Source organism: Lepisma saccharinum, chromosome 3 (assembly GCF_977018435.1).
Source record: "Lepisma saccharinum chromosome 3, izLepSacc3.1, whole genome shotgun sequence".
Lineage (NCBI taxonomy): Eukaryota > Metazoa > Arthropoda > Insecta > Zygentoma > Lepismatidae > Lepisma > Lepisma saccharinum.
In genome coordinates, this window is record NC_139231.1 from 123,526,782 (window position 1) to 123,543,530 (window position 16,749).

Genomic DNA, 16,749 nt, shown 5'->3' on the forward strand with positions numbered 1-16,749 from the left:
CTTCATTGTACATAAAAACAAAATCTCAATTGGTAGACATACCCTTATATATATATGTTAGTTCCATTACTATGGAATTAACACTAATTATTATACGAGGGTATGGCGTTGCATCCGGGGGGTAGGTCGGTTTTATATCACTTCCCCCAAATTTAGAAGAGGATGTCGTTTAACGACGATGAGATGGAAACCCCCACCCCTCCCAATCTACACTGCACCCTTGGTTTTAGATTTGTAGGACGTTGCGATTAGGCAACAGAGGCAAAAAGCTACGCTAAAGGTAAAAAATCAAATGAAATCAAATCAAACTGACTCTTATGCATTGCAAAGGTGGAGTACACTGCAAAAAGTTGATTGAACAAATTACGGTCTAAGACCGTCAAATTCCACTGTCATCAAACTACGGTACAATAAATGCTGCTGACCGGTTTTCAAATATTAACAGCCGTTACATAGTTATCCTAATTAATATAATTCTAATGATCGTTTGTTTTCAAGGTATATCCATGGTGCATTCAACTACAATCTATAATCATTATCTTTTTCCATGATAAAAATATTCAAATTTCAATAAAAAACGACCCCGTTCCGTTTTAGTAAATTAATAGGCAGACCGTTAAATTTTAACGGTAGAATATTGTAAATTTTACGGTAACTTTTAAAAATGTTGACTGTTTAGTACATTGATAATGTTAGTTTTTCTTCTAACTTACTATCTTTCATATTTCAGGACCGTAACTGACAAATTTGTCTGGATGCAACAAAAGTATTTGGAATGGGATTCTCCGCCAGAAACAAAGATGACCAGAAGAAGGATAAAACTCAACTCATCCAACCGGATGGGGGTTGGGGATGGATGGTCGTCGTCGGGATTAGTCTCACTAATGTAAGTTTTCATTGTTAGTTGTGTATACCTACGGATTAACGTACTTCGTATTTTCACATTGTGATTTAATAGGGCTAGTTGGGTGGGCACATCACTCACACAAACTTAGATTGGTCAAAATCAATAAATTATGTATTGAATACAAACACATACATACGTACATACTGGGGGCAGGGTGTGAAATCATTGAAGACTGGTGGGGGAAGAAGATCTTTTATATATATATATATATATATATATATATATATATATATATATATATATATATATATATATATATATACGTATACACATTTCAACTTGGTGGTGAAAATTTGAACTATTTGTGTTTCGGCAGCATTCGTTTTCTCACCGTCTCCATAGTTTCTATACCAAGTTTTAGCGCAATCCGTTGCTTCAAACGGGCTCCAAAGGGCTCTGAGTAGCCAACTTTATTTGTTACCACCCTGTACACACACACATACAGAGGGGTGACCTTTTCGGGAGGCACCCAAGTGACCCTCCTAGTGGTCACTTAGATACCACCGGTAATATTAGAATGCAGTTACTCATTGTACTGTTACTATATTTTATATTTTTAATTTGTTGTGTATATCCTGTGCATGTCTCTATACAGACTTGAACTTTTAACCTTTCTGAAAAGGCTATTTGCTTCCCTTTTTTTAACTTTCAGGTTGCCAGATGAAACTTTGTGCCGACACACCAAAAAAAAAATCATTCATTCATTCCAAGGGATAAATGTTGTAATCTGACCCTGCAACGATCTTAACATGAAGCATATATGTATGCCGTTGAGCGTTCACAAAATTGATATGTATATAATTTCATAAAATTTAAGCTTTTGGCGGAAATATTCACAGTATGGCTAAAATACCTCGGATCACTATTTTGGTATTGTATTTAAGAAAATTAAGTCTACACTTTAGTCTTGCTTTATGTGGTATACCCTTTTTGGCTGGATTTTATTCTAAGGTGGCACAGTTTTGTATCGTTTGTTTGATTCGTTGTTTTATGTCCACTTTATGCACAGATAGGAAAATCGAGACTGGGCCTACAGTTTTAAGTCCGACCCGAACCAACCATGTGACTCTACCTGGTATCGAACCCGGGACCCATTGATTAAAAGGCAACGACGAGTTTGTATCAATTATATAGCGGAACAGCTTATTGAGTTTTGAGCCAAATCGGATTGCATCGGCTTTTATTCGCATTTGTTTTCGATTTTATTCAATGATTATACTGATTCACTGCATTTTGGGCGATTTTTTTGACGTAATTTCTGTTATTTCTGAACGTTCTTCTCATTTTTGTGTGTGCGTTTCTTGCGTTCAAATATCCTCTCTTCTAGAAGTTGGCGATGCTCTCTTCTAGAAGTCGATTATCCTCTCTTCTAGAAGTCGGTGATCCTCTCTTCTAGAAGTCGATGTTTCGGCATGGAGTTTCTTTTCCAACTCTTCATTATTTTGCACTGTTTTTTTCTTCCTCTTCGGGTTAATCGCGACGCTGAGGATAAATGATGAAGTGATGAAAGGGATATGTAACACAGGACCCGAAGTTGATACTATTGCCTTGTTAGCCAGTTACTAAACCACTTCGTATCCTTTAAATTTTCCTTTCGTCGTTTATATTTCCTGAAATGCATTGAATATCAAGCTCTGGCGTTCTGCAAGTCAAGGTTAGAACCATCGGAATGCATTTAGTAATGGTCTACTAGAAATACTAGAGTCACTGTTATACAACGGGTTTCCCCGTTATCTCTGATTAATTTTGACATCTTGAAGTAGTCTTGTGTAGATCACCTAATCTCAAGATTATTATGTCATCAGCGTACTTGACAATGCAGGAGGATATCGTTCAGTCTCCTTCACCTTAACATTAACATGCAGTGTAATGCTGAACCATTTGATTCCAATGATAATGTCGAGGTTACAAAAGCTCTACTAAAGTGCCATTGCCAACTTGATCAGCCAGCATTAATGAGTTTTCGGGTTCAATTCCTAGTAGGGCATAGTCATTCTCGTCATCTAAAAGTTAAAGAATAAAGTCAGATTTGACCATGCACAGTCTTTTTGCATAAAGTGGCTCAAAACATAATTTAACGAGAAAAAGTGATGTTTAATAATCTTGGAGATGTTCTCTTCCAAGGTTAACAAATGGTTAACAGTTATTTCTTGCGTCAAATTCAAATTAGGATCCTTTATTTCTGCGGAAGAGGTTCAGTTTGGAGCTATTTTGCCACTTAACCTGAGTTAAACTTACATTTCTGATATGCGATTACAATTCAATATACTATATCCTACTGTAGAGATTCTGTAAAAGAAATAAGAATATGAAATACAAATAATATACCAACGTCCACATGCTACTTTTAACTGCTTTTTCATTATTAATTTGTAAGCTAATGTCATGCACGTCCGAGAGGGAGGAATGGGGTAGTCACGCCTTCAACTGGAAAACGAATGTCGACCTAAGGTATATAATTCACACGTATAATTTCACTGCAGTCATAGGAATTTGTGTTAATTATTTAGGACCTTGCAAGAGCATGATAAATTCAAATTAAAGGACTTGTTTGTTTTTTTTTGTTTTTTTTTGAGGAGGCAACCCTATTATGGGAGGGAAATGTACTTCGTTTACCTCCCTAGAAAAAAATACCTTGCTTGCGCCTTCCTGGAGAGAAACCTGTGGCCGTCCATGGTTAATGCACAAGTCACAAAACTCGAAGGAACACTGGTTTAACCCTTGTGACGACAACAGACTAAAGACCGAATCACACGGAACTGGATATCCAGTTAGTTGGCGCTGAACTGGCTACCTGCCGGGATGTGATGGCTGCCTGCTTGACTGGTTTGGAGGAATAGGACATGTTGTAATTGCTACTGGCTTTCCTCGACTGGATTCTGTTTAACAGCCAATCATAGCAAAGTTTGGTCATCTGAAGATAATCTGTGAGTTTGCAAAGGAGCCTTTTTTTGTCTGTGGTTTCCCAGTGCTGGCTGTTAATCTCCGTTTGTCGATTTTAAAAAGTAAAGAGATGACGTGCAGTGCATTCACGTTCAGTTCATTAATATTTAGGTATTTATGCAAAGCGATGAGATGTGTACGTGACAAATATGATTAGCTGAAAATGAAAATCCTTATTATTACAAGTGTATTAAGCCTGAATCACACGAAACTGGATATACAGTAGGAATGCTCTAGTTGATGCTGGACTGGCTACCCCTTTGCTAGTTTTCGCCTCACACAATACTTGTTACACCGTACTTGTCGTTAGTCTTTTGTTCCCATAATGGCGGCCGCGTAAGATGTAAACAACGTATCACTTCACACTTTTAAAATACGATAACTATTCAACCAAGAGGAATATCGCTTCGTATTAAATTGTTTTAGGTAGAGAAGAATGGCGCTGATAAAATACATACTTTACAATGTTTACTGTACACGTATGGAAGGATATTTTAGCTTTTTCAATTCTAAGCACCGTGCACTCACCATACACGGTGTATCTCTACGTGTCTTTCGTGCTGTATATATTATACATTGTAATTGGAACAGCTAACCGAAATGATCCATGAAATGCTTTGGTCTAAAACTGTAAAGTACTATTTGTTATAAGATTTTTGGAAGCATTTACGTAGCATTTATGCTAGCAAAAATGTTAATGGAAATGCTTTCGTCTAAAGCAATTTGAAGAATGTTGTAGGAGAATTACTGCTTTGTGCTTTTATTAAAAAAGAAAAAAGTATGAACTAGAGATTGGCTAAAAAAAAATATCGTAATCAATGCGCACCGAACAAGCTTTTTAACTCGGGTTTGCATTATTCATACATGAGATTCGCAGGATTCATATATTATTAAAAAAATCCAAAAAAAATCAAACATTTATTAACAAAGAATAGCTCCAAGCGGCAGTCGCAGGGGTCACAGAATACATACTGCAACAATTGCCCAGACAGTCAGTCAGGACCACATATAAAGTTGATCACAGTATCATTCTTGAGTGAATTCACAACTAATGAAAACTTGCAGAGAATATTATGATACGCATTAAGTAGTAATTATTTTCGTGCATAAATGAGCAGGTAAAAGACAATGGGTTGTATTAATGGAGGTTGCCATGGTGCACATCCTACGGATACACCAATTCTCCATATCATCTCCTAGGATAAAGTTATGAACCCCCACTGAGTATCTCCTCACTATATTCGTATTTCATTGAAATTTTTGACTACACGAAGTCGTAAATATAGTTTGCTCACAAAGTTAGCACCGAAGCACTGCAGGTTAATGACAAGTTGAGATGCCTTTCAATTAGGTGCATTAGAAACAACATAATTCTTACATTTTTCTTTGTAGATATCTTTGATGCCGGCGATGCAAAGTTTTGGTTTGATCTTCAAGGATAAAATGACAAGTTTGGGAATAAATGCTACAGAATTATCGTTCATATTGAACATGAGTATGGCGATAACTACTTGCTTAGGTAAGATATAAATATTCGAGTTAACCCTTTGTTTTGTATTTTAGTATTTCTAACATCTTCTACTCTAAACACTCTGAGAATCAAGACTTTCATGAGCATGATATGAGAGCAAACATGAAGAAATGTGAATGTTCCCCTCAAAAATTAAATCCAGGACTCTTGGATTCGCAGTTCATCATGTTAATATGTCTCCAAAATAAACTTTGAAATATCATGTTTCTACGTATTACATGATGAACTCGATGAAGAAGTGTTGACATAGTTAAAGGGATCGAAAGAGCAAACCTTAATAACAAATGCGTTTCGCACTCATTTCACATAGTATAATACATAAAATGCAATAACATTTTGGAATTACTTCAGTGTGTACAACTCCGAACAGTATTTTCAGAAAGGGCTCTAGTCATACCATGGCATATTCAATACATGTATGTACGTACAGCAAATATACGAGTAATAATTACAATTGACAAATTGTCCGGCTCTAAATTCAATCTCTTTTTCGTTCACATTTTGTGTAAAGCAAGGGGTTGTATACTGATGCTGAAGAAATCGTTGGAGTATTTCTTTCAATAGTTAATCCTCAGATTGCATAAAACAAAGCTAGTTTACTTGGTAATGGATAATTTGACTCCTACTACATTTGCCGCCGGCTGCACGCACACACACACACACACACACAAACACAAAAATACGATGATAATTTCATATTTTGTAAAATGTCACTGAAATCCTACGTTCCACATAAGGCAATTTTCAAATAACACATTATGAAGTCATTTTTTATATTATTATTCTTAAGACTACAGTCATATTTAAATTCTATTATTCTTTTCTTTTAGGCATAGCCAACGGTCCGATACTGAAAACAATAACGTTCAGGAAATATTCCTTTCTTGGAGCATTTTTTGGGAGCCTAGGTATTTGTCTGTTGTCCGTTGCTAACACATTCCCAATATTTTTACTCTCATTCAGTGTGTTTTATGGTGAGTATCATAATATTTCAATTTTTGTTTTGAATTTACTGTTGTTTTTTTTTACTTATGGTATAAATAAAATCAATCAATTGAAGTAAAATAGCAAACGTTGACATTTTGTCATATGCATAAATTGTTAACTTCCCATTAAAGAATCTGCAAAAATACGTTAATTGGTTAAGGTAAGACGCAGATGTCAATCATTCTGAGTAAGACCATAAATAATGTTATGATAACAGTCACTTTCATAAATTTACTATTCTAGTTCATTCTCAACACCTTGGTAAATTTATCAATTTAATATTGCGCTGTATTATTTTTGTAATGACAATTACATTTCACTTAAATATATACTTAAGGAAATGTACTAAGGAAATTACAATATGGATATTTTTCTTTCATGCTATCTGAAGACGAAGAAATTCTGGAAATTATTTTAAATGCTACTCTTGTAAGAGCTTATTTGTGTTGAAATACAAATATACGATCTGCTCTTTTAACTACTACGTATATTCTTTCCTTAATTTTATATTAATTGGAGTTTCTACACTTTATTTTCTTACAACCTTTACCCAAGTATATTGAAACAAAATTTACATTAATTTACTTTTGATAGTATCGTCGAAGATTAACTTTTGATCTTGTTCAACTGTACAGCAGCGAGAAAATATTTATTATTTTATCAAAAGTACATTACTTTTCAACAATATGAAGTCAACATCAGCAAACTATTAGCAGGTCACCGTTGCATGTACATATGAATTTTTGTTATTTATTCAAATTTTATAGTCATAATAAGTAAAAAATGTGTCTAATAAGAGCCTACTATATTTTAGTTATGTACATTTTATACTTCCTCGATTTGTTTGTAAACGTAATATTTTGTATACTATTGATTTGGAGGAAAATTTGGTTGCAAATAGCTGAAAATTGTGATTACAACTTCTCTCGTCCAAAAAAATGATTAATTTGATATTCTTTATTTTACTTCCCTTTCCTGCCACTTTTGGCTAATCGCGAAGATGGGGATGATTGATGACATGATGAAATTGATGAAGGCGCACTTTCAAAGACCCCCCCAAATAATGATTATACATTATACATTATTATTACTAATATAAAACGTAACAGCAGCAAATTTCATGCTAAGAAATGTCATTGGTAAGTTAATTTACAGTTGAATATTTTAAAAGTAAGTGCTTGAACCTTGAACTAAAAATATTTCTTCATTGTCGCCTTGCAGCTTTGGGATTTGGAATGGCCGGCTCATCTGGTCATCTAGCTCTCAATTCTTATTTCAAGGAGAAGCGTGGAATAGCTACAGGACTCAACTGGACGGCCATCGGCATAGGCCCGATCATTGTGCCTCACCTGGTTACCGTTCTATTGGATGTATACGGTGTGAATGGTACGGCTCTTATATTTGGTGGATTTGCACTGCACACGTTTGTAGGTGCAGCTCTGCTTCAACCAGTCGAGTGGCACATGAAGACAGTTCCAGTCGATCCCGAGATTGGACCTTCTGTAAAGAGGAAGTCTGTTCAGTTCGAACTGACAAGGCGGACTTCCACAGACGCTCAAAGTGACGGCAATTGTTTGCCGAATGGTGACGGGACTGCAGATCCGTTGCTGAAGGAATCGAGTGAAAAGTGTGAGGATAACTTGAAGGAGTGTGGTGATGGTGAGAAGTATGGTGCTTCTATGCGAAAAAGCAGCCTGTCCAGTAATATCTGGGCGTCGATAAACAGTTTGAACAGCGTGGTATCGGCGTGTGAACACATAAACGCAGTGGCTGTTCAAACGAACAAAGTACCTGAAACTGAAAAGGTGTCCGAACCGTGGACTGCCAAAAGGGTAGCATCGGCCATCGTGTCTTTCTTCGACCTCGACCTGTTGAAAGATCCTATTTATGTGAACATCGTCATTGGGATTTGCTTGTCCTTCTTCGCCGAGGTCAACTTCTCTATCCTGACGCCGTTCGTCCTCCTGGATTACGGATGGGACAAGTCGGACGTCGCCACTTTCATGTCTGTAATCGCCATTGCAGATCTCGTCATGCGCTTTCTTGCACCGTTCGTATCGGATCGCTACAAACTCACCCCAAGGCCCTTGTACATGGCTGGCATTACTGGAATTACTATTGGAAGAACAAGTAAGTACTTGCAAAATTCAAACTTTAATAACACCATTAAGCCTTGTTTCCATGATATGAAAAACTAAGTATGCTGACCAAGGCAGTAATTTATTTTATTAAAAACATAAACTAAACGTAACGTTTCAACCTTCTAGCAAGGTCTTCTTCAGACTCTGTACAACATTTGTACTTGATACAGAGTCTGAAGAAGACCTTGCTAGAAGGTTGAAACGTTACGTTTAGTTTATGTTTTTAATAAAATAAATTACTGCCTTGGTCAGCATATTTAGTTTTTCAAACTTTAATATTAGTCACGAACAGTTACTATTCTAGGGAGAGGACGGGCAAGGGTCAAATGTTCCTCAATTAACCATCTTGCCACCCATCTAACAAACATATTAAGTGTGACTACCCCCCTTATAATAATACAGTCTCCACCTCTCTGTCTCCATACTACGTTACATACATACTACATTAGGGTTTACCATGAGGATGCAAGGAAGTTCTTACATCTTCAATTTCAAACCCTCCATCTTCATCTTAAAAGTAAGAATAAAAAATAATAATAATATTGTATTAAGCATTACTTTTTATGGGCTCATGCATGTCCAAACTGTAAGTCTACTGCTGCAGTTTAACTACTATTAAAAACAATTCGTTTTAATGTAATATCGATAACCTTTGAGCGATTATTACAGTACATGGGGATCATGTAACTGTAGGTTTTGTATAAGTGTATGTGATTTTTTATGTTACGCCCACACACACACATACATACATTCATAGATATATAGAACCCCCATAGGCAGATCTGAATGCGAATCAGATATGGGTAATATTTGGAAGGATACATCTACATATATAAATACTATAGGCTAACACAATGATTGTTTGGATTAAAGGAAAGCATTTACCTACCTAGTTTTTTTCGTTTTCTAGGCGAGCAGAGTGTATTGGTTATTTAAAATATTAAACGTTTGTGTCCACTTAGACATGAAAAGCTGTGGTTTGAAACAGTTCTTAATCCACTCGTTAATATCCCCACAAAAGTAAAAATTAATAGAAACAAGCTTTCTCCTAGGACCAAACAAAGAAAAGTTGTTCCCTTGTGCATTACACCGTGCCATGAAGGTACGTACATGTTGTGGAGGTAACGTTCCACATATTCTTGATTCTGTCCTTAGTAGAGGTGATGTGCTCAACGCCCCTGTCAGGTCGCTTCTACCTTCAAGAGTCTTCCGAAGGTATCTATTGACTTATTCCTTGTTTATGATAAAGTTTGTACTTTTACAAATAGGTTATTTAAAAACAATAAACATAATTTTATTATGCTGAATATCCAGCACCAGAGGCGTCTCCTGAACGCATGCGGTGCATGCTATGCATGCGTCAATTGTGGGGAAAAGGACAGCTTGCTGCTCTGCGACGACATTAATGAGCATATCTACATTCTAATTTCTTCATATAGGAGAAGTATTTATTTTACACGAGAGCGCTCAACTATGATTATACATTTCTTGGATCTGAAGTGACACATGCGTCAATTGTGGGAAGAGAATTATTACTTTCTTTCACTTCAGATCCAAGAAATGTAATATAAGCTTAGTTGAGCGCTCTCGTGTAAAATAAATACTTCTCCTATATGAAGAAATTACAATGTAGAAATGCTCATTAACGTCGTCGCAGAGCAAGCTGTCCTTTTTCCCACAATTAACGCATGCGTTCAGGAGACGGCTCTGACGTCAAATGTAGGAAAAGAATTATTACTTTCTTTCACTTCAGATTCAAGAAATGTAATATAAGCTTAGTTGAGCGCTCTCGTGTAAAATAAATACTTCTCCTATATGAAGAAATTAGAATGTAGAAATGCTCATTAATGTCGTCGCAGAGCAAGCTGTTCTTTTTCCCACAATTGACGCATGCGTTCAGGAGACGGCTCTGACGTCAATTGTGGGAAAAGAATTATTACTTTCTTTCACTTCAGATCCAAGAAATGTAATATAAGCTTAGTTGAGCGCTCTCGTGTAAAATAAATACTTATCCTATATGAAGAAATTAGAATGTAGAAATGCTCATTAATGTCGTCGCCGAGCAAGCTGTCCTTTTTCCCACAATTGACGCATGCGTAGCATGCACCGCAAGAGTTCAGGAGACACCTCTGACCAGCACTATGATTTCCATGTAAATGAGGGTGCTTAATGTTTAGTAAGAGTTCATTCTTATTTAATATGAACTAATATGATAGCTATTCGTGAGTTTTATTTTAAGAAATAAATAGTTTGGAAGATTTCTATTCCTATTGTCCAAAGACGTTATAGCGAAATTTCTTCATTTTTGTAGTGTTCACCTGCACCACCAACTACAGCATCATGATAGCCGCCTCTGTGTGGATTGGTCTGTCGAAGGGTCTGCGAACAGTGTATTACCAGCTCATCATGCCAACCCACGTGCCACTCAACAAACTCGCAGCGGCCAACGGGCTCAACAGTTTCATCAACGGAATCGTCTACATATCAGCGGGGTCAGCTTTCGGTACGTATGAAAAGTCTTGCAGCCAAGACCAGCTAAGCTCAGGGACGTAGCTAGGTTGATCAGTTCGGGGGGGCCAAATCTAAAATTTGTTCCTATGTAAATATTACCAGACAGTAAAGTTAAACAACTCTGTGTGATACACACACACACACACACACACACACACACAGATATATATATATATATATATATATATATATATATATATATATATATAATGTTTTATATGTACATTATATTACATTATAATATTGCTACATATATAGTGCATTGGTATATAAAACTACTACGAAGTGTATATAATATATATGTGAATACTGGAGGTCAAATAAACAGAGTTCAAGAATTTTCAGGAAGCAAATCAATTTATAAAAGTACTACTATTAAACTATTGTCCTCCTCCGTAGTCGAGCGGGTTAAGGCGTTCACTCGTCTTGAGATCGTTCGCTGCGGGACGGCGTAGGTTCGAATCCGGCTCTGGTCGGAATTTATTCGGCCTACGTATATGGCCGGTGGCAACCCACCATCGTGAGGAAATTGGGAAGCTCCGAGTGAGTGAGCGTAACCTGGTCAAGAAGACCTACAATAACGGCTGGGGGTTCGTCGGGCTGATCACCCGTCACCCCAACACTGGTCTGAGACCTCCACGCTATAACAGGTGACGGCGGAACAGTGTGGGAGGGAGACCAGCAGTCGGTAGGTAAGCCAAGGCCCGCCATGGTGCTGTAGAGCTGTAGGGTTATGTTACTATTAAACTATTACTTTACAGTTTTCTTAATGTATTTTACTTTCTGCCTGTCTCAATGGCAACTTCTTCTTTTTTATCAAAACTACTGTGGAAGTGCTAAGCTGACTTCTTGACATCTGCTAATTATTATTTGCAGGATTTTTCCTATTTAGCTATTCTGGAGAATCCTCCTGTGGATTGCATTATTGTCTGTCAAGATATTTGATATTAAGTTTCCGGAAAGACAAAACTACTACATTTTTTCAACACAGCTACAAATGCAACCATCATGAGGATTCTTCCAAACCTACAGGTGAAAGGGCCTCGCCGATGGTGTAGTGGTAAGGTCGTCGCCTTGTAATCAATGGGTCCCGGGTTCAATATCCGGTGGAGATAATGGCACAGTGGTTCGGATCCCGCTTTAAACTGTAGGTCCAGTCCTGATTAGCCTTTCTGTGCATAAAGTGAAGACAACAAAACAAACCTACAGATGAAATCTTACACATATTCATTTTTCAGAATTTACGAAATCTGCTTAGCACTTTCAGAGGAGAGATGTTTTTGAAAATTCCTCTCTGCTGAGACATGCAAAACAAACACACTTCTGGCTCCAGCAATAATAACACGAAGAAAAGATACAGCTAGGCGTAGAGAAGCTACTTTTGCGGTTTTCAGTGAATTCACACAAACACAAAGCTGCGCTGAATAGCATACTGTTTTTACTATAAAATCACTGAAAAAACTGTTATACCTGTTCTTTAATTGCAATACAATTCCACAACGAAATATTTTCATAATTACCATTATTAATTACAACTGAGAATAATTTCTATGTATCAATAAGCACAACACATTTTCAGATTTTAACTATTTAGTATTTTCAGAGCACTCCCGCATATAGTTTTAGTCATTATTTGGTGTCCTAGAACTCAATCGTTAGGGCGTCTGACTACCATGAGAAAGACCCGGGTTCGATCCCCGGCGGAGGTGAACCGGGATTTTTTCCCATCTGTTCAAGCGGCACGGGCGCCCACCCAGCGTCATATAAAGTGGGTACATGGAGGGAACTCTGGCGGATAAAGGCGGCCACCTTCGGCCGTGATCAAGAAAGTATGGAGCCCAAACTCCACACTCTCTATACGCCTACATGGCGTGGTGAAAAGCACAGGGGAGCACTTTACTTTTTACATTATTTGGTATCCAGTATGTCATCATTAACAAAACATATTACATACACGCACACACACATACACTGTTTTTTGGGATAACAATTATAATTTGTTACTTATTAGAAACGCTTATATTGAGAGCGAAGCAAACTAGAAAAATATTACTAATTTCATATCTTTCATTCTTTCAAGCAAGCAATAACAATTTTACTTTCACGAGTCATCATGTAAGTAAACTGCTACATTTTCTTCGTCCTCTTGCATCTGCCCCGCCTCCCTCCCCCAAAGCCCTCCTGCCTCCTCACTCAAGTTATTCCTTGCTCGAGGGCACCGAGGTCATTGGACCGTTCTGGTACTTGGCACCCTGGATAGAAGCAAAATCTAGCAGAATGAACAAAATGAATCGGAAACAAAGATTTACTGGGGAAGGGAAAATTTAACCATATTTGCGTGTTGCCTTTCAGAAACTGTGCTCTCAAAGAGCAGGGGTACAACCCAGGGATAAGTCTTCCCTACCATTTGATTGTCATTTCCTTCCCTTTATCTTCTCCATCTTTCCCTTGTTCCCTTAAAGCAAGAAAGACCGCTCCTTGCAATTTGTCAGGTTCGACAGGTGACGACTGTCCTTTCGCAGGAATATTTTATGACAGGCAGTTCAGAGAGTATTTGGGACGCAGTGCCGCCTTTGGTTGTCCGCAACCTTCGCGCCAACATTTGTTGAACAAGCTTGTTGTATTGTCTCCATTCAAGCTTTGTGCTGGTCTTAGGACCGCCTTGTGCCTTGTCAAGACGTTGCTTTCCTAAAGATAGAAGATCGCGTTTTATTCGTATTTCTGGGCCTCCTCGATGGCGCAGTGGTAGCGTCGTTGCCTTGTAATTAAGGGGTCCCGGGTTCGATACCCGGTGGAGGCACATAGTGATTCGGACCCCACTTTAAACTGTAGGTCCAATCCCCATTAGCCTTACTGTGCATAAAGTGGACTTAAAACAATAACTCAATCAATCAATCGTATTTCTGGCTGCGAATTTAGGCAGGGACGTAATGATAACAATAATAGGACGTTACAAAATCATATTAATAATAGTAATAATGATGACGCCTTTAACATTGAAATTATTTTCAAATTTAAATTCTAGCAGTATTCTAGCGCAAGCAGCACTTTACATTACGCGAGTGATTTGTAACTCTCCTCCAGACACAAACGTACGCAGGATTTTCTTTCGGAGGGGAGGTGGAGAGAGACAATATAAAATATTTGGTAATTACCACTTTTGGGATTCCTTTTTAAAGTTGTTCAAAGAGAGGGTGTGAGGGTTGCACTTACCAATTTGTTTTTTTCCCCGAGTTCTTTACAGATTTCATTTCAAAATTTTGTTTTTCTCAAAGTTTCTGGAGAGTTGTAGCCTCATCAGCTCCCCCATGTGTACACCAATGCCTCGAGATGTAATAGGAAAAATAGGACGCGTGCCACTTTTCTTTCGAAAATTGTGCACCTCTAAACTTGCACCCTGCATTATCGCAAAACGACGTTGGTGGTTTGTACAAGTGTCATGAAGACACTGACTTAGGTATTTTCACACTTTGTTTATTTCTGTCTCAGTTCGTGTTATCAGTAGGGAGCGCGTTTATAATAGCCCCAAACCATGCTAAATAGACAGGTAAATTGGCGCCAAAAATGACAACTTCAAAAAGCCCAAAAGTAGGTAGTGAATATCAACTTGTTATTACCTTTCTTTTCAGTTCATTTGTGAGTTTTCCTTCATTAATTGCCATTTACTTTTATTCTATGTATATTTTATTTTTCAAATTTTGTACCGCTTTTTTGTTACTTTTAGTTAATCGCAATGTTGACGATTATGAATGGCAATTAATGAAGGAAAACTCGCAAACGGCCATCACAATTATATGTAATATGCTGAATATTATTAGCGACTCAAATATTCTGGTTTTTCTTGTTGTTTTTTAACATTCTCAAGAATAAATTCACATTTTTGCCTTATATTGCATATTTCTTATAACGACACGTTCACCACGGCGGGCCTCCCAGGTGTGGTTTACCACGTTCCCTTATAACCAAAGAGTGCCAGGTTCAAGTCCCGATGGAGGCACATTACACAATGGGTCGGAGTCCAATTAACATTATAAATCCAGTTCTAATTAATATATTTGAGCATAAAATGGACTTTAAACTATTTTTGATTACGATGACAAGTTATTGTAATAATGAAAGAAAATAATATCTCCTTCAGGATTCAAACCTAGGACTCAGTTTTACAGAAATTGTAATCTCTAGACCAGTGGTTCCCAAAGTGTGCGCCGCGGCGCCCTGGTAGGCTTACGGGGCCGCCGCGTGATGTTCCAATATTTTCAATGAAATTCAGTCATCGATATGATTGTTCCAAATACATGTTCTTATTTTGTACTTGTTACATAAAAAATGTTTCTGAATTTTAAATATGTTTATTTTTTAACTTAAGGCAAGCAACGTAAGCACACTAACAGAGCGTTACAAGTGTTAGATAGGGCCTCCCCGGTGGCGTAGTGTTAGAGTTCGCCACCTTGTAATTAAGGTGTCCCGGGTTCGTTACCCGGTTGAGTCACATAGTGGTTCGGATCCCACTTTAAACTGTAGGTCCAGTCCCAATTAGCCTTACTATGCATAGACTTAAAACATCAATTCAGTCAATCAAAGCAAGTACTAGATAGGCCTACATTCATGACGTAGGCGCTGTGGAAAAATCTTGAAACACGAAGGGCGCGTGAAACGAAAATGTTTGAGAACCCCTGCTCTAGACAGTGGAGATTAGCTTTGTTCCTTCGTTCGTCAGTGCTGTATATATTTTTTAAAACAATGCAAATATAGGTAAAAATTATTTCTCCGTTCTGCGAGGTATCGGTAGACCGTTAACATCTGCTAGCAATGCCAACAATGCATTAGTGTACATGTTATTATCTCGGCTTCCACTCTCTCCGACATTCATTCTAAACCATGGCATTACTTATTTAATTTATTCCAGTGTTCGAGGCGGAGTGGTAAGCGTAAAGGGCTACGAAATCAGAGATCCCATGTTCAAACCTCCACCAGCCATTGGTGACTCATTCTGTTTGTCTATGCTCCCATCACTTTTCCATCCATCCATCATTCATCAATCCACATCGACTTGTCGTAAAAATTAACCTACGAGGTAGGAAAAAAGGTAAAATAGCCAAAATGGAAACCTATTGAATTTTAGCCGCCTCAGTGGCTGAGCACGTTAGCTCCCGAATTACGATTTTGTCCCCAAATGTTCTATGTCCTCTTCATGCACAAATAGGAGGCCAATCGGGACTGGACGTACAGTTTAAAGTTTGATCCGAACCACTATGTGCGTCCACTAGATATCGAACCAAGGATATATATGGAATTATATGGTGACGACATTACCACTACGCGATGTCCACCCCTGGACAGGCAGGCGTGTCTTTTGTTACTGTCCATTCATTAATTTCTCGTATCACCGTTGCATATCTTTGACGAAAATCAAAGTACATCCAGTGTTCGAATTAAAAGGGGGGGGGAGTTTTTAATTTAACTCCTGACCATGTAAAGAATTTACCAGATCATATTTTGCCATTGCTCAGAATTTGACGCAATCATTTCTTTCAATTTCAAGTAAATGTTACATTAATATCAACATATATATTGTCAGTTTCTGAACTAAATTTTACATTAAAATTAATACTGTTGTAGGTTTGCAAATTACAATATATATTTAATGAGAAAATATTTCCTGATTAATTTGCCTTCCTCTAAGAAAAATAATTCTGATATTAAATAAAAGTCCACTGAGACGAGATCAG

The 16,749-nt window shown here is 37.5% G+C and overlaps 1 protein-coding gene across 1 annotated transcript in view; it reads left to right on the forward strand.

Moving 5' to 3' along the window:
* The window catches only part of LOC145985667 (uncharacterized), a 105,384-nt gene that overhangs the window by 84,102 nt on the left and 4,533 nt on the right, over nucleotides 1-16,749 (forward strand). The window contains exons 10-14 of the mRNA XM_083119736.1: nucleotides 748-886; nucleotides 5,243-5,369; nucleotides 6,212-6,355; nucleotides 7,590-8,498; nucleotides 10,821-11,012. Of these exons, the coding sequence (XP_082975862.1) occupies nucleotides 748-886; nucleotides 5,243-5,369; nucleotides 6,212-6,355; nucleotides 7,590-8,498; nucleotides 10,821-11,012 (1,511 nt within the window). The remainder of the gene's footprint in view (nucleotides 1-747; nucleotides 887-5,242; nucleotides 5,370-6,211; nucleotides 6,356-7,589; nucleotides 8,499-10,820; nucleotides 11,013-16,749) is intronic.